This window comes from Loxodonta africana, chromosome 22 (genome assembly GCF_030014295.1).
Source record: "Loxodonta africana isolate mLoxAfr1 chromosome 22, mLoxAfr1.hap2, whole genome shotgun sequence".
In the NCBI taxonomy this organism is placed as follows: Eukaryota; Metazoa; Chordata; class Mammalia; order Proboscidea; family Elephantidae; genus Loxodonta; species Loxodonta africana.
Genome location: NC_087363.1, coordinates 31,283,924 through 31,303,757, shown reverse-complemented (window position 1 = coordinate 31,303,757; position 19,834 = coordinate 31,283,924). Strand labels below are relative to the sequence as shown.

At 38.3% G+C, this 19,834-nt stretch overlaps 1 protein-coding gene across 6 annotated transcripts in view; it reads right to left on the bottom strand.

The window, feature by feature from the left end:
- Positions 1-19,834, bottom strand: part of ULK4 (unc-51 like kinase 4) — a 646,083-nt gene that overhangs the window by 159,943 nt on the left and 466,306 nt on the right. For all 6 annotated transcript variants that reach the window (XM_064274755.1, XM_064274756.1, XM_010589908.3 and 3 more), the window contains one exon: positions 3,886-4,071. In XM_064274755.1, the coding sequence (XP_064130825.1) occupies positions 3,886-4,071 (186 nt within the window). The remainder of the gene's footprint in view (positions 1-3,885; positions 4,072-19,834) is intronic.

Genomic DNA, 19,834 nt, shown 5'->3' with positions numbered 1-19,834 from the left:
GCTTTGTGGAGAGGAGGGCACTCCTCCATCGGGGCTTAAGAAGAGACAGTCTCAACAGCTTAGGGCTCTCTTCTTTATTTAGATGTGCTCCCAAGGAGGTATACAGGTAACTAATATGTTTATAGGTAGGTCCCCCAGGGGCCTGTCTTTCCCTCCTTAGCATCTTACAACCAGAAGCCTGTGTTTATAAAAACACACACACACACAAAACCTAAACCTGTTGCCACTGAGTTGATTCAGACTCTTAGCGACCCTACAGGACAGAGCAGAACTACCCTACCCCACAGGGTTTCCAAGGAGTGGCTAATGGATTTGAACTGCCGACCTTTTGGTGAGCACCAGTAGCTCTCAACCACTGTGCCACCAGGGCTCCTGGTGTTTATAAGGACTTTGTAATTCAATTACTGACACCAGATAATAAAGCTATACTGGCCCTTGCTTCTCTATCAAATTTGACTCCTCTGGCCCAGTGAGATGAGTCTGAGAGGCCGGTCTCCTTATAAAAAAAAAAAAAAAAAAAATTGGTCTCCTTATAGTAGCAGGAAATCTTAGTTCATGTTCCCTGCATCTCTCAAGTCCCCTTCCTCTATCTGTCTGTATATCCAGTCTCATCCATTCCTCAGAAACCTCAGATACTATGGGGAGACTGAAGCATCAGATGGTGGACTAAATAAATATTTTTTAAGGTCCCTCTCAGTCTGACCTAGGTGCTTAGGAAGACCAAAAGTGAATAGTTGCCAGTAATAAAAGTATATATTTTATAGACATTTCTAATTCAACTCAGTAGATACTTACTAAATACCTATTACCTGAGAAAAAGTACTACGATAAAGACTTATTTCACAGTAAAGGTAACCAGAATTCACTTGAAATACTACCGCTGCCTTTTATATCACAGACCAGAATCTTCTGAATTCCAAAAATAGTGTCTTAACTCCAAATGCTACTAAACCTCAATCTTTGATACCCTCTGGCCTTTCCCAGCCCATTTCTTGGGTCTCTTGGTCTGGGCCTTTGCTCAGGATGCCCTTCTTCCTGCTCCATGCATGGACAACCAACATTACCTTCTACGCTCAGCTCAAACAACATCTCCTCGCCACCTTCCCCCCAAGGGGGACTGTTCCTGTGGAGCTTTGCAGGCTCCTCCCCTGCAGCACAGATGGAATTCTGCTTTGTCTTAAGATGGTTGTCTCTGTATCTCTCTCTCCAGTTAAAACATAAGATACTCAAGGGCAGGGAGCAAGAAGATCGTATCTTACCATTTCAGTATCCCCAATGCAGTGCTTTGCACATAGTAACACTCTAGCACTTATTCTTTCATGAATGAAGAAATGAATATCTCGAGTGCCTTCTAGATCAAAATTCAGTCAAAAAATGAAAATTTTGGAGGGACTGAATAAAAGGTAGCTCAAGATATCTGGTGTACCATTCTCCAAAGGCTGCTATAACTAAGTACCAAAACCCGATGGCTTTAAATAATAGAGATTTTTGGTCTCACAGTTCTGGAAGCTAGTAGTCTGAATTCAAGGTAATGGGAGAGCCATGTTCTTTCTGTTTGTTGCAGGTGAAGGTCCTTTCTTGCCTCTTTCAGCTTCTGGCAGCCACAGGCATTCCTTGGCAAGCAGATGCATCTTCACATGGCCACCTTCCCTCTGTCTCTGTTCTTTGTGCCTGTTCTCCTTTTTTATAGGACACCACTCAGATTGGATCGGAGCCCAACATAATCTGGTATGACTTCATGTTAACTAATAACACCTTTCAAAGACCCTATTTCCAAACGAGGGCAGGTTTACAGGTACCAAGGGTTAGGACTTCAACCTAAATCCTGGGGGCACACAATTCAATCCTTAATACCTAAGAAACACAAACTGCCACCTAAGGTGACTGATTAGCCTGGTGACTGTGTGCTGACTCCAGATCAGTGTGGGCAACGCAGCAGTGGGGGCCAGCTGCGTGGAAGAGCATGGGTTGAGGGCAATCCAACTGGGGCTGGTAACCAGCTCTGCCATTTCCTAGGCAGCAGCCTTCGAAATGTTATTTAAGTTCTTTGAGCCTAATTTTAACCAGTAAAATGGGGACAGTCAGTGGACCTGACCTCTAGGATTACTGTGAAGATTAAATGGGACAAAGCACCAGAAGTCCTTATCACAGGGACTAGCGCACAGTAATGACAAACATCTGCTGACCACCTTTTAGGTGTCAGACACTGTTAACACACTGAAGATGTCAGGATGAACCTGAACAAGGGTAATGGGAAGGTGAGAACAGAAAGTGACCCAGCAGCTATGAAACAATGGCTACCACAGAGTTAAGGGTGGGGTACCACAGGACAGACAAGAGGAAGGACTAAATCAGTCTCGGGTGGGGGCTGGCATCACATTTTCTCTAGGTAAGTTGCTGCCATTTCTCTCCTAAAGGTACTAAACTCAGTCTATGCAGAACTGAGCTTCAGAACAGGCTAGCTCACAGCCCCAGCTGAGCTGACTGGGCCCCAGGATCCTAGTTGGGTGTTGCTTTGCATAACTTGAACCGGGCATTGACCAGCCCAGGGATACATCAGAAAGCTTTCTAAAAGTTTCAAAGCACTTATCACAGGTGCAAACATTACTGGCATTCTTGAAGAGCTAAATTAGAGACTTCAAGGAGTTAGAATGATTTTCTGGGGAATTCTCCAGGAGACAGAAGGGAATAGTATATTTTGACTCCTGGGTCTGACCGGGCTGTTTTTCTTGTTAAATAGACAAACAGTTACCCTAATTTCAACCCAGAACATTTCTGCATCTTTCTTTCTAAATATCTCACTAAAACGTCCCAGAGTTCCTTGGAGAGATGGCTGATTTCAGGGCTGGAGGAGGGGAAGGGTACAAGATGAGCCTGAAATACCACATTATGACAGAACGTGCTCAAAGAAGAAAGAAAAACAACAGGGCATTGTTAAAAAGACACAGGAGATGGCCAGAAGGGCTTCCCACTAGCCAAATCTGCAACAGTAGTGGATTATAGCCCACTGAACAAAAGAAGAATCCATGAGTCAATTTTGATAATAAACAGAAAGAAACAAAAGAAAAAAATAAACGGGGCAGGAGGGAAAATGTTTTTTTTAGAGTAGGATGATGACTAATAATTATAGCAAGAACGCTGGGAGTTAGAAGAATCTACATTTTACAGCCATTACAAAACAATAACTGTGCAGTGATGAAACCATGATCAAAATGAGGTTCACCAGTAAGGGGCGAACAGACATCATGAACCTCCAGATGTGGTATACTGAAAAAGGACACAATATTGCTTTTGTGGTATTCCTCAATCTAATCATGAGGAAACATCAGACAGATCCAAACCAAGGGCAATTCTGCAAAACGTCTGGTCTATATTCTTCAAAAATGTCATGAATGGCAGAGACAGCCTTGCAGAAATATCCCAGTTTAAACAGATTTGTCTACTAAATAAAGGCAATACAGATCCTGGACTGGATTCTGTTTTAGAAAAGAAAGCTAATGGTATGAGACAGTTGACAGAACTGGAATACAGGCAGATTAGTAAAAGAATTGTATCAATGTTAAATATCCTGATTTTATAACTGTACTATAGTATGTAAGAGAATATACTTTTTTTTAGGAGATACACACTTATGTATTAAGAGGTAAGGAGGCACAGTATCTAATTTACTTTCAATAGTTTAGGAAAAATCCATATATGTAGATAGAAAATTTTTAAACATTAACAATAGGTGACTATGAGGAAAGGTAACTGGGAGTTCTTTTACTACTCCTGTAATTTTTTCTGGAAGTTTAAAATTAAGTCAAAGGAAACCACTGCTCCCTGTCCACTTGGATATCATTGAAACTCCTAATCCATCCATCCCTGGTTTCTGTTTGGACTCACCATTCTTCTAAGAATCCTCAACAGAAGCTTCTGCTCCTTGGGGTCCTTCTTCCATGTAAGTAATTTGGCAAAGGTTTCTGCATTCTCTGGAGACAGGCTGTCTGGGTTTTCCCCTCCATATAGCTGAACCAGTATAGACAGACACTTGGATGAAACCTCAAAAATTTCGGGATCCTCATTAAGAAGCTGAAAATAAACAAACAGGGCTACTTAAGCTCCATGGAAATGGTATTAGCCTTCCTCAAGAAATACAGTAAAATTTGACTTAATGGTGGGAACATCAGTCTGAGTACAAAGTCTAGCTGAATACATTTTTTTAATGGATCTTTTTCAAATCATACACAGTAACTCAAACTAGGCTTGTTGTTGTTGTTGTTAGGTGCCCTCCAGTCGGTTCCGACTCATAGCGACCCTATGCACAACAGAATGAAACACTGCCCGGTCCTGCGCCATCCTTACAATCGCTGTTATGCTTGAGCTCATTGTTGCAGCCACTGTGTCAATCCACTTTGTTGAGGGTCTTCCTCTTTTCCGCTGACCCTGTACTCTGCCAAGCATGATGTCCTTCTCCAGGGACTGATCCCTCCTGACAACCAAACTAGGCTAGGAGCACAAAATTAGGATTAGGTCCTATGTTGCCCTTTAATACATACAAAAGAACAGCATGTAGGTAGCAGAGGACCAAAACATATGTTAAGTGCATATGAAACATAAAACCCGTTGCACCAATTCAGACTCACAGCGACCTTAAAGGACAGAGTAGAATTGCCCCACAGGGTTTCCAAGGAGCAGCTAGTGGATTCAAACTGCTAACCTTTTGGTTAGCAGCCAAGCTCTTAGCCACTGCGCCACCAGGGCTCAATATGTAACTGAGACATACATAAATATATATACATAGAGGTGTGTGAGCATGTGTTTATGGGTATTAAAAAAAGTTCCATTTTTCAGAGGCATATCCCTTATTTTAGTTTAGTTGTGAGATATATATGGACATTTACTATTTCAACATTTTTTACATGTACAATTAAGTGACAGTAACATTCACCATGTTGTCAAACCTTGTGTTATTAACTTGTTTAGGAAGAATCCACTTCCTAGAGGACATCAAGGAACACTTTGGTCCTGTCTGTGTACAAATCACCATTGACTAAACAGGTGGAAGAGCAAGCATTGTTCTTACTTGTATTAGAAGGCTACAACATGAAATAGTAATCATACTATATGCATTTTTCGACCTGTTATTTTTTTAAGTTTTATGTTATTTGTAACAGTTTTATTGAGATACAATTCAGATACCATTCAACTCACCCATTTAAAGTGCGAACGTTGGTTTTTAGTATATTCACAGCTGTGTAACTGCACAATTTAAGAACATTTTCATCACCCTGAAAAGAAAACTCCATCCCCTAGGCAACCAATAATCTACCTTGTCTCTGTGGATTTGCCTATTCCAGACATTTCAGATATATGAACTCATACAATATGTAGTTCTTCGCGACCAGCTTCTTTCTCTTAGTATAAGGTTCTGAAGGTTCATCCATGTTGTAGTATGTATCAGTTCTTTATTTCTTTTTATTGACAAATAACATTCCATTGTATGGTTACACCAAATTTTGTTTATCCATTCATTAGTTGGATAAGTTGTTTATACTTTTTTGCTATGAACATCTATGTGAAAGTTTTTGTATGACACATGGACAACATACCTAGGAATGGAATTGCTGGGTCATATGGCAACTCTATGTTTAATCTTTTGAGGAACTGCCAGGCTGTTTTCCAAAGTGACCGTTTGCACTACCAGTGCATGAGGGTTCCAGTTTCTCCACATCCTCATCAACACTTGTTATTATCTTTTTGACTATAGCCATTCCTACTGGGTGTGCAATGGTATCTCACTGTGGTTTTGATTTGCATTTCCCTGAAGGCTAATGATGTTGAGCATCTTTTCATGAGCTTATTGGCCATACGTATCTTCTATTTAAGTTCTTTGCCTATTTTTCAAATGTACTATTTTTCTTTTTATGATTGAGTTATAAGAATTTGTTATATATTTTAGACAAAAGTCCCTTATCAGATACATGATTTGCAAAAATTTTCTCCCATTCCATGGGTTATCTTCTCACTTTCTGATGGTATCCTTTGAATTACAAAAGTTTTTTTAATTTGATCAAGTCTAATCTTGCTATTTATTTATTTAATTTGTTGCTTGTGTTTTTGGTGTCATATCTAAGAAAGTACTGCCTATTCTTAGGTCATGAAAATTTATCCTTATGATTTCTTCTAAGAATTTTATAGTGTTAGCTCTTATATTTAAGTCTTTGATCCATCTTGAGTTAATTTTTATATATGGTATGAGGTAGGGGCCCAACTTCATTCCTTTGCATGTGATTAATCTTTTATTTTGAGATAAGTGTAGACTTGTATGTAGTTTTTAGAAATAATACAGAGATAATACTTCACCCACTTCCCTCCTCCCATGGAAACATCTTATGTAACTATAGTACAATATCACAACCAGAAAATTAATGAAACTATTAACTTATTCAGATTTTACTGCTTTTACATGCACTCCTGAGTGTGTGCGTGTGTATGTGTGCACATGTGTATTTAGTTCTACACAATTTTATCACGTGTCAATTTTTGTGACAATCTTTGTCATCAGGATATAGAACAATCCATCATAAAGATCCTTTTTATACCAACCACCAACTCTCTTCTCCATCCCTAAACCCTGGCAACCACCAATCTATTCACCATTTTGTCATTTCAAGTAAGTTACACAAACGGAATCATATAGCGATGTATAGCTTTCTTCACTCAGCTTAAGTTCTTTAAGATCTATCCAACTTGTGTATCAATAATTCATTTCTTTTTATTACTAAGTAATATTCCCTAGAATAGATATATTACAGTTTATTCATCTGTTGAAGAAAATCTGAGTCATTTCCAATTTGGGGATATCCCAAATAAAACTACCATGAACATACTTGTACAAGTTTTTCTGTGAATATAAGCTTTCACTTTTCTGGGAAAAAGCACAGTAGTTCAATTGCTGGGTCATATGGCAAGCTCTATTCTGTTGTACACAAGGTTGCTATGAGTTGGAACTGACTCAACGGCACTTAACGACAAAAACAACATGGTAAACTCATGTTTAGTTTTTTAAGAAACTGCCAAACTGGAAAAGAAAGCATTGTTCTCATATTCGAAGGGTACAGTCCTACCAGCATGTATGAAAGATCCAGCGTCTTCACATTCTCACCAGCATGTGATGTCATCACTATTTCTATTTTAGCTGCTCTGATAGGTACGATGTCTCCAACAAAAAATACCAAACCTGTTGCCATTGAGCCGATTCTGACTCATAGTGACCCTATAGGACCCTATAGAACTGCCCCAAAGGGTTTCCAAGGAGCACCTGGTGGATTCGAACTGCCAACCTTTTGGTTAGCGGCTATAGCTCTCAACAACTACACCACCAGGGTTTCCTACGATATCTCAGTGTGGTTTTAATTTGCATTTCCCAATGGCTACTGATAATAAGCATTTTCCATTTGTTCATGTCTTTTGCCCGTTTGATAACTGGATTGTTTGTTTCTTTACTATTGATATTTGAGGGTTCTTTACTTATTCTAGGTACAACTCTTTTATCAGTTACATGGTTTGCAAGTATTTTCTTCCAATTTGTAGCTTGTCTTTCCACCCACTTTACACAGTCTTGCAGGGAAAATTATTTAATTTTGACAAGGTCCAATTTATCAATTTTACTTCTTAGGAATTATGCTTTTGGTGTTAAGTCCAAGAGCTCTTTGTCTAGCCTTCAGTCCTAAAAGTTTCTCCTATATGTTTTTCCAAAGTTTTACAGTTTCACACTTAATTTTATGTTAATGTTTGTATAAAGTATGAGGTTTAGATCAAGGTTCTTTTATTTCCTCCTCCCCCATGGATGTCCAATTACTCCAGAATTATTCTTGAAAAAGCTATCATTCCTACACTGAATTGCTTTTGACTGTTGTAAAAAATCACTTGTAGAGGTCTATGTCTGGGTTCACTATTATGTTCCATTGATTCAGGTGTCTATCCCTCCAGCAAAAACAGTGTCTTAATTACTGTAACTATATAGAAAGCCTATCACCAGGTGAAGTGATTTCTCCCATTTTATTCTTCGTTTTCAAAACTATTTTAAGTAATCTAGGGCCTGTGCCATTCCATGTACATTTTAGAAGAAGCTTATATATCTACAAAAATCTCTGCTGGGATTTTGATACAAATTGCATTAAACCTGTAGATTTATTTGGGGAGAATTGATATGTTTATTATGTTGAGTCTTCCAATTCATGAACCCAGTATTTCTACCTATTCAGGTCCTCTTTGATTTTTTTCATTAAAAAAAAAAAACCATTTTATAATGTTCAGAATATGGATCCTGTACATTTTCCTGTATTTATACCTAAGTACTTAATTTTCCTTGAGTGATTATAAACAATATTGTTTTAAAATTCAGTTTCCACATGCTCATTCTTAATATATGAAATGCAATTGATTTTTTTGGTTGCTGATGTTATATCCTACAACCTTGCTGAACTCATTTGTTAATTCTACTATTTTGTAGATTCCTCAATATTTTCTATGTAGACAATCATGACATTTGTAAATAGGGATAGTTTTATTTCTTTCTTTCTAATCTGTATGCCTTTTATGTCTTTTTCTGCACTGGCTGGAACTTTTAGTGCTATTTTGAATAAGAATGGTGGGAGTGGACACTATTTTGAATAAGAATGGTGGGAGTGGACACTATTTTGAATAAGAATGGTGGAAGTGGACATCCTTGCTCCTGTTCTCAGTGGGAAGGCATTCAGCTTTTCATCATTAAGTATGATGTTAGTTATAGGTATCTGGTAGATACTCTTAATCAAGTTGAAGAAATTTTTCTCACATTCTTGTTTGATGAGAATTTTTATCATGAGGAGTAGGATTTTGTCAAACTCTTTTTCTGGGTCAACTAGAATAATATTTCTTCATTAACCTCTTTATGTGGTAGATTACGCTGATTGATTTTCAAAGGTTAAACAAGCCCTGCAGGTCTGCAATAAAAAATTGCACTTGGTCATAGCGATAATTCTTTTTATACATTGCTGGAAACAATTAGCTAATAATTTCTTAAGGATTTCTGCATCTAAATTCAAGAGAGACACTGGTCTGCAATTTTCTTTTTTGTACATTCTTTGTATGAGATTTTAGTTACTAGAAATGTTTAGATCCTTGTTGCAGCCACTGTGTCAATCCATCTCACTGAGGGTCTTCCTCTTTTTCACTGATCCTCTACTTTACCAGGCATGATGTCTCTCTCTAGGGACCAGTCCTTCCTAATAACATGTTCAAAGTACATGAGACAAACTTTCGCCATCTATGTGTCTAAGGAGCATTCTGGCTGTACTTCTTTAAAGACAGATTTGTTCATTCTTCTGGCAGTCCACAGTACATTCAATATTCTTTGCCAATACTATAATTCAAATGCTCAATTCTTCTCCAGTCTTCCTTATGCATTGTCCAGCTTTCGTATGCATATAAAGTGGCTGAAAATACCATGGGCTGCTTCAACATAATAAAGGGCATCTCTACAAAACCAACAGCTAACACCTTTTTTTTTTTTTTTAATACAAAACCAACAGCCAACATCATTCTTAACTGAAAGAGGCTGAAAACATTCCCCCTGAAAACAGTAACAAGGCAAGGATGCCATTTACCACCACTCCTATTTAACATTGCACTAGTCCTGCTAGAGTAATAAGGCAGAAAAATAAAGGGCATCCAAATTGGTAGAAGAAGTAAAACTATCCCTGTTTGAGGATGATACAATACTATACATAGAAAACCCAAAGGACTCCATAAGAAAACTACTGGAACTAATACAATGATTCACTGGAGTAGCAGCATACAAGACTCTGTTGTTTGGCGTGCATACATTTAAAATGGTATGTGTTACAGTGGACTTATTTCTTACCATTATGTAATGGCCTTCTTTGTAGCTAATACATTTCCTTGCTGTGAGGTCTGTTTATCTGATATTACTAATATAGCCACTCTTGCTTTTTTTAAATTAATGGTTACACTAATATCTTTATCAATCTTTTGAAAACTTTCAACCTGCCTATACCATTTTTTTTTTATACCATTATATTTTAAGTGACTTACTTTCACACAGCTATTGTTGGATCATGTTTTTTTACCCACTCTATCTTTTAAATCATATATTTAGACCAGTTACATTTCAGGTAATTTTTTATATGCTGGGGCTTATATTTAGACCAGTTACATTTCAGGTAATTTTTTATATGCTGGGGCTTCAGTCTAAGGTACCTTTTTGTTATTTATATTCTATTTCTTTCCTCTATTTCTGTTTTCTTACCTTCCTATGGCAAGGAACATTTGTTTTATGTTTCCGATGATAATGATTAAAGTTCTCCTTTCTTCCGTATCATTTTGTTTCTTCTGTGCTAAGCTGTTTTATTTGTTAGTCTTTCTATTTCTTGCTGTTATACTTCCTCAAATGTCTGGAGGTCTCTGGTTGTCTATTTTATGAATGAAAGATTGGGTAGATTATTATAGGCAGCTGGCTTGCATTTCCCCTGCATTTGTGTATATATGTTTCTTAAAGTGGACACCCGTGTCTGCCAACTCCACTCTGTATTCTGTGCTTACCTCAAACTCTGCAATGCTTCTCTGCTAGGCTCTACTTCCATACCAAAAAACACCTCTGAAAGACAGTTTACTCTCTTTACAGTGCAGTTCTCAAATTTTTATGCTGGAATAAAACAGAACAACATGGAGAAAGAGAGGATCCTGATTGGCCTGACTGTTCTGAGCATTAATCTTCAATTACCTTGGTGAATGCCCTGGGACCACTATCGGTTTTTTTACCTCACTCTGAGTTTATATATCCTTGGCAGCTGTTCCTACCTTCCGGTTAGTTTTCTTCAATGCATGTTCTGGGTAATAAGTTTCTTCACTACTTCAATTCAGTCCCATCTGCTTTCTATCACCCATTAATTCCACAAAATTTCTTTCCCATTAGCAGGTGTTCTTTTTGTTCTACCAGCACTATGTGATACATTTAATCCTTTCTTTTCACAGATTTTGGGTAGTTGTTGAGATAGGCACATACTCAGGTTTCTATTTCAGTCTACTCTAACATTACTTCATTTTTTATTTAAATTTTGCTTCATTATTCAAATACTTAGAGGATGTTTATCAAAGTAATTTCAAGCAATTCAAGGATGGTTTATTTCCCGTATCCTTGTAAGTCTGATAATGTCCGTGTTTTATTTTTGTTTTAAAAAAATTGTGAAGGTATGAAAACCTTCCCATCTTTCTTAGACTAACAGACAGGATATACCCAATTGCCTGAAACAAAAGCAACAACAACAAAACCTAGCAGACAAGATGCGTGAAACAATGGTTTTTAAGACACTGTGACATCAGGCAACGAAGGGCAGTGACCCTTGAGAGATGGGATACAAACAAGGTGAACCCTAGTATTGTTCCAGATTAGAGGCTTGACAGAGTTTCCAGGCCTCAGCACAAGGAAGGGCACCTGAGGAAGACACCAGCAGATCCCCTAAACTGAGGAGAAAGAGTCAAAAGTCCCAGAAGGCCAAGGCAGCTAGAGTTCACAGGACAGAGTACCAGAGAAAATAGAGCAGACCAAAGCTCATTCAAGAAGACATAGGTATGTTGGGTAACACATAATCTATTAGAGAAAATGAATCTGTGGTTGAAACTTCCCTACAAAGAAAACTTCAGATCCAGATGGCTTTACTGATGAGCTCTACAAAATATCTAAGGAAGAAGTAACACCAATTCTACACAAACTCTGAAAACTGGAAAAAAAAAAAAAAAGAATACGTACAAACTCATTCTATGAATCCAGTATTACCTTAATACCAAAACTAGACCAATATCCTTTGTGAACACTGACATAAAAATCTGGCAAATTCAACACCCTTTCATGATAAAAACACTTAATAAGCTAGGAAAAAAAGGGAACTATCTCAAACTGAAAAAGGGCATCTACAAAAAAAACTATAGTTAACATCATACTTAATGGCAAAAGACTGAATCTTTCCCCCTAAGATCAGGAACAAGATAGGGATATCTGTTCTTGTCACTTCTGTTTAACATTGTACTGAAGGCTCTAGTGAGGGTAACTAGGCAAGAAAAAGATAAATAAGAAGCATCTAGGTTGCAAAGGAAGTAGTAAAATTATCTCTATTTGCTGATGACATAACCTTCTATATAAAAAATTCTAAGGAACCCACTAAAGAACTATTGTTCTTGTCATGAGCTGTTGAGGCAATTCTGACTCACAGCAACCCTATATGACAGATTAGAATTGCCCCATGGGGTTTCCCAGGCTGTAACTGTTTTTTTTAACTGTTAGAGAAGCAGACCACCAGGTCTTTTCTCCTGCAGAGCAAATAATGGGTTCAAACTGCCAAACTTTCCATTAGCATTTGAGTACTTAACCACTGTGCCACGTTAGAACTAATAAATGAGTTCAGCAAAGTTTCAGAACATAAGATCAATATCCAAAATTCAATTGTATTTCTACATACTATCAATAAACAGGGGCCCTGGTGGCACAGTGGTTAAGCATTTGGCTGCTAACCAGAAGTTCAGAAGTTTGAATCCACCAGCCACTCCTCGGAAACCCTACGGGGCAGTTCTACTCTGTTGCAGGGGGTCACTACGAGTCAGAACTGAGAAAGGAACATACCTTGGACATACACTGGATGTGTTATCACAAGGGACCAGTCCCTGGAGAAGACATCATTCTTGATAGAGTAGAATGTCAGTGAAAAAGGGGAAGATCATCAATGAGCAGGGTTGACACAGTGGCTGCGACAGTGGGCTGAAGCATGACAATTGTGAGGATGGCACAGGACTGGATAGTGTTTTGTTCTGTTGTACATGGCGTTGCTATGAGTCGGAACTGACTCGACGGCACCTAATAACAACAGCAATAAACAATCCAGAAATAAAATTATGAAAACAATTCCACTTAAAATAGCAACAGAAAGGATAAAATGTTTAGGAACAAAGTTAATAGAAAAAGTTCAAGACTTGTACACAAAAAACTACAAAATGTGGTTGAAATAATTAAAGAAAGTTTAAATAAATGACTTCCCATGTTAGTGGATCAGAAGACTTAACACTGCTAAGATGGCAATATGTCACAAATTAACGTACAGATTCAAAGCAATCTATTATCAAAATTGCAACTGATTTTTTTTTTTTTTTTTTGCTGTTTTGCAGAAACTGACAAGATGATTCTAAAATTCACATGGAAATGCAAAGTATGAAGACCAGAAAAACCAATCCTGAAAAACGAGAACAAAGTTGAAAACTCACACTTCCCAATTTCAAAATTTCTACAAAACTACAGTAATGTGACCAATGTGGTACTAGCATGAAGACAGAAATAAAGACCAGTGGAATGAAACTGAGAGCCCAGAAGCAATATCTACATTTACGGTCAATTTATCTTTTACAAGGGTGCTAAGACAATTGAATGGGAAGAAAGAATGTGCTGCTGGTAAAAATGTAAATGGTTCAGAACTTTGGACAGTAGTCTGGCAGTTCCTCAAAAGGTTAAACATAGAGTCACCACATGACCCAGCAATTCTAAACCTAGGTCTATACTCAAGAGAAAGAAAGCATTTATCTGCACAAAAACTTGAATGTTCACAGAAGCATAATTAGTAATAGTTAAAAAGTAGAAACAACTGAAATGTTCATCAACTGATGACTAAATTAGATAAACAAAAATGTGAAGTGCAATGGAATATTATTTGGCAATACCAAGGAATACAGTGCTAATACATGCTACAAAATAAACGAATCTCAAAAACATTATAGTAAGTGAAAGAAGCCAGTACAAAAGGTAACATATTATATGAGAATATGTAAGTGAAATATCCAGAATAGTCCAATCTATATAGAGAGAAAATAATGGTTGCCCAGGGTTGGAGAGAGGAGGAAATGGGGAGTGACCTATAATGGTATGGAGTTTCTTTTTGAGGTGATGAAAATGTTTTGGAATTAGATAATGATGATTGTACAACTCTGTCAATATACTAAACACAACTGAATTGCACATTTTAAAACGGTTAAATTTATCATATGTGAATTATTTATCAATAAAGCAGTTTAAAAAATTAACACTAATTCTACACAAAGTGAAATTAAAGAGGAGGGAATACTTCCGACTCATTCTCTGATGCCAACATCACCCTGAGGTCAAAACCAGACACCAGAAAAGTAAACTACAGGCCAATATCCCTCATAAGGATAGATGCAAAAATTCTAAACAAAGTTATAGCAAATTAAAACCAACAATATACTAAAGAAAATAATGCAGTCATAAATTAAGTGGGGTATATCCAAGGAATGCGGGGTAGGTTTAACATCTGAAAATCAATCAATGTCATACACCATGTTAACAACTAAAAATGAAAAACCATATGATCATCTCAATAGAACAAGTATTTGACAAAATCCATCATCCATTGATAATAAAACCTCAGTAAAAATGAGGAATAGAAAGAAATTTCCTCTACCTGGTAAAGGGCATTAGGAGACTGAATGCTTCCCCCTTGGATCAGGAAGACAGACAGGGACTTCTGCTCTCAGATGAAAGGAGGAGGCAAGAAACAAAGACACACAGGGAAGACAGGAAGAAAGATGGAAAGACAGACAGAAAGGAAGTAGAAAAGGCATCCAGACTGGGAAGGAAGAAGTAACTATCTGTAGAAGACATGATCTTCTTATGTAGAAAATCTAATGGAATTTCCAACAAGCTACTAGAACCTGTGAGTTTAACAAAGTTGTAGGATTCAAGAGCAACATGAAAATCAATAATATTTTTATACAGAAGCAACAAGCAATTGGAAATAGAAATTAAAACACACACAAAAAAAACAATAGCACACCCATATACACATTCGTTGCCGTGGAGTCGATTCCGAATCATAGCGGCCCTGCAGGACACAGTACAACTGCCCCATAGGGTTTCCAAGGAGCAGCTGGTGGATTTGAACTGCCAACCTTTTGGTTAGCTGCACTAGCTCTCAACCACTGCACCACCAAGACCCCATGCAATAGCATAAAAAATATGAAATACTTAGGAATAAATATGAAAAAATTGAAAGACCTGTACACTAATACAATATACTGACTGAAATAAAAAAAAAAAAAAAAACAATGAAAGAGGGCTTAAATAAATGGGGCTTAAATAAATGGAGGGATATATCTTGTTCATGAGTCAGAAGACTCAGTCTTGTTCAGACGGCAATCCTACCCAAATTAATCCATAGAGTCAACACAATCACAATCTCAGCAGATTTTTTTTTGGGGGGGAGGGGGTACAAAAATTGACAAGCTGATTTAAGTTTTACACGGAAATGCAAAAGACAGAATAGCCAAAACAAATCTGAAAAGAGGAACAAAGCTAGAAGACTAACAATATCTGATTTCAAGACTTATAAAGCTAATCAAAACAGTGTGATATTGGCATAAAGTTAGACACATCAATGAAAAAGAACACAGAGCCCAGAAATAGGCCCACATAAATAAAGTCACCTGAGTTCTGACAACAGCACAGTGGCAATGTAGTTGAGAATACATTTTCAACAAAGGTGCTGCAACAATATGCAAAACACATAAATGTCAATCTGTACCTTATACCACGTGCCAAAATGAACTCAAAATGGATTTAAAAAAATCCAAATAAAAAACTGGAAACAATACAACTTCTAAGAGATAACATAGGAGAACATCTTTTTTAAAACCGGAACTATACAACTTCTAAGAGATAACATATGAGAACATCTTTTTGATCTTGGGTTAGGGAAAGATTACTTAGATATGACACCAAAAGCATGGTTTACCAATGGAAAAATGGATAAAATGGACTTCATCTAAATGCAAAACTTCTGTTCTTCAAAAGACCCTGATTAATGATGAATCTGCAAAGCATCTTACAACACGGATGAATCTGGAGGGCATTATGCTAAGTGAAACAAGTCAATCACAAAAGGACAAATATTGTTCGAGACTACTACTACAAAAACTCATGAAAAGGTTTACACACAAAAAGAAACAATCTTTGATGGTTACGAGGGAGGGGAGGGGAGGGGAGGGGAGGGGTAAGGGTGGGAAAACAGTAAATAGACAATAGATAATCGGAAGCTTTGGTGAAAGGTAAGAAAGTACACAACACTAGGGAAGCCAGCATAACTTGTTCGGGGTAAGGTCATGGAAGCTCCATAGACACATTCAAACTCTCTTAGGGACCAAATGACTGGGCTGACAGCTGTGGGGACCACGGTCTCAGGGAATATCTAGCTCAACTAGCATAACATAATTTATAAGGAAAATTTTCTACATTCTACTATGGTGAGTAGCACCTGGGGTCTTAAAAACCTGTGAGCAACCATCAAGATCCTCCATTGGTCTCACTCCTTCAGGAGCAAGGGAAAATGAAGAAAACTAAAGACACAAGGGAAAGACTAGTCCAAAGGACTAATGGACCACAACTACCACGGCCTCCATTAGACTCAGTACGGTACAACGAGATGGTGCCCAGCTACCACCACTGACTGCTCTAACAGGGATCACAATAGAGGGTCCCAGATAGAGTTGAAGAAAAATGTAGAACAAAATTCTAACTCAAAAAAAAAAAAAGAAAAGACCAGACTTACTGGCCTGACAGAAACTGGAGAAACCCCGAGACTATGGTCCCCGGACACCCTTTTAGCTCAGTAACGAAGTTGCTCCTGAAAGCCAAAGACTGGACAGGACCATAAAACAAAACGAGACTAAAGGGGCACACCAGCCCAAGGGCAAGGACTAGAAGGTAGGAGGGAACAGGAAAGCTGGTAATAGGTAACCCAAAGTCGAGCAGGGGGAGTACTGACATGTCATGACATGTCATGGGGTTGGTAACCAATGTCATAAAACAATATATGTACTATTTAATGAGAAAGTTGTTCTGTAAACCTTCACTGAAGTACAACTTAAAAAAATAAAAAAACACTGATTAGTTTGTAAAATGCTTAATAGCATAGATGTTACTGCCACCACCCTCATCACAAAGTGTACTTGTAATGGAATCCCAGGAAAAAATGTTCTTTCAGACTTATGTACCAGAAAGTTTATTGCAAACATTCTTATTAGCCACCTCAAATGCTTCATGGGAGAGATTGTATGTAAATGCACACATATACACAACCTGGGAATATTTCAAAGTAAACTTCCACTGGAATTTTCAAAACTATTTTAAAACAATTTAAAATCATAGCTGTATTCACTTCCCTTTACTCAATTTGCACGATACAATGCATTTCAAAATCTTTCTCATTCTATATTCTGTTTTCAAAATACTGCCTGGTATGGTGATCTGTCAAAAATTATATGGGAACATTTATTTTCTGAGAAGAGAATATACAAATCAAAAAAGAAACAGAAAAATAGGATATTTTCTACCCTTTTTATGCTATCTAAAAGCACCTTGAAGAGAAAAGTCCCTCTGAACTGTTAGGATATCTTTAACAAGATTTCACATCAGGCCATCAATCCCTGTTTCTCTTGATTTTAATACATCACTCCTGCCCAAACTCAGCTGAAGAGGCAGCAGAAAATATCATTAAGCTGATGAATGGTGGTAATTCCAGATGACATCGCCCAAGGAAACATGGTTGCCCACAGCCTCGACACTGCCCCCTTTCCCTTGAGAAGTAAAGATACTCTTTCTGTCTCCTTTGACCCTCAGGCACATAATATTCTTAAATGTGGGACTTTAGAGGGAAGAAAACCAGCTACCACCATTACTGATTTAGTTGTAAGTCTATATATCACAGGTCACCATACCAGGTAAAAAAAAAGAAAAAAGATCCAAAAGCAAGTTGAAAGTCACTGGTAGGTCAACTTGGTCTTGACTTCCAGGACTTGTGCACCAGCCTAACTTTCATAATGTAATTCACACTTTCCTTGCCAATAACTAAAGAATGGGAAGAAGTGACTCACTTTAAAATATCATAAGCAATCAATACAGAAGGAGATTTTAAAAATTCCACTGAAGAAGCATAGTTTCAGAAACCTCTTATGGTTAAATTTGTCCACATCGAACATGAAAATGCTAAGTTTTATAGAAAAGCATTGGCCTGATCACAGATCACTTTCTGCTCTGTCTCTCCATCTAAACACTCAGGCAGCGCCCATTTCCACTGGATGAGGCAAATGTGTTTGAGACAGGCCCCAAGAAGTAACCAAAATGTTTCACTATGCTTCCACTTGTGCCCCCTATGATCCACTTTCCATATAGGAGTCACAGCGATATATTTTTTAAAACTTTCATCAGATTACATCACTCCCTTGTCTAAAAGCCTCCAATGACTTCTCATTGCATTTAGAATACAGTCCAGGTGCCTGCTGTGGCCGGGCCCTGGCCTCTTCCCACTGCCTCACCTTGCACTCCCCGCTACCCTTTGCTCATTTTGCCCTAAGCACCCCAGCCTTCTTTCAGTTCCAGGGACACAACAAGCTGGGTTCTGCCTCGGGGTATTTGCATCTACCATTTCCTCTGTCTGCATGTTCAGTACCTGTTTTCACGAGGCTGGCTCCAGGTCAATCACAACTCAGCTCAAATGCCACCTCCTCAGAGAGGCCCTTCCCGGCCTCCCAATGTAAAGGTACCCACCCCTAAAAGTACTTTGCCTCTCCCACCACCAAAGTCATTCCCCAGTGCTCCAGAAAGTAAACTTTCACTTAAAGCACTGTAAGAAAAAATAATAATAGTAAAAAATTTAATATCAGTTTCAAACATTTAAAAATGGGAAGATTTCACATAAAAATTGGGATTGCCCAGTCTTGCTGTGAAATCAGAAGCGTCCACTGCGGGTCTTCAGTACTCCGTGGCAACCACTGAGCAGAGCTGGGCCTGAGCATGTGCTCTCCCAGGCACCCAACCCCCACCTCCCATTTGCCTGGCTACTTCACATAATGTAAAGCCTCACTTCTAAGCAGTTAATTTTTCAGCTGCTGCATTCCCAAAACAAAGGTATTTGCTTCCAATTATTCTACCCTTTGAATATTTTACAGTGGAAAAATGATCAAATTTCCTGAATGACATAAAAAATGCTCACCGATGCTGCGGAGGTTTACAACAGCGGCAGGAGGAGAGAGTAAAGGAGAAAAGGGAATGGCAGTGAGATTTTTAGGAAACAGAGCCTGAGAAAGGAATGAGGAATGCCAAATGCCTGGAAGAACAGGAACACAGGAGTGACAGGGCTACAAAACACTGGCTTGAAAATTCCACATGAAGATACTGAAAGAAAACAGGAAGAAACAATGTGATTCATAATTCGCAAGGGGAACGATATGGGGTTGAATGGCGGCTGTGACCAGGTTGGTGTAAAGCAATCCCAGGAGGCCCCAGGATAGCCAGTCTGGAGAATTCCAAGGTTGTAAAGAGGCTGACTGCACAACCAGATGCCTATTAGTTTTGGGGGCCTACGGAGGCTCCTCCCATCTAGGCAGCAGAAAGGGGTAAAAATACAGATGAGCAAACACAGGGTCTTTTTAAGAGGTGAACCTGGAAGTGACACACATCACTTCTCGTTGGCCTGACCGTTGTCAGCCACATGGTCAAATCAAATGAGAAGGGAGATTGGAAACTGTAGTTTTCATTTTGGGTGTTCATAGGGAGAATGGATATTGGTGGACACCTTGAAGCCTCTACCAAAAGGACCTTCCATGTGCCAGACATGTTCTAAATACTGATGGTATAGGGCAGACAAAGGAGGCAAGTCCTTGCCCTCTCAGGCTCATATTCTACAGGGGGAGGCAGATAATAAACAAATGGGTACATAATACAGTGTTGGGTCTGATA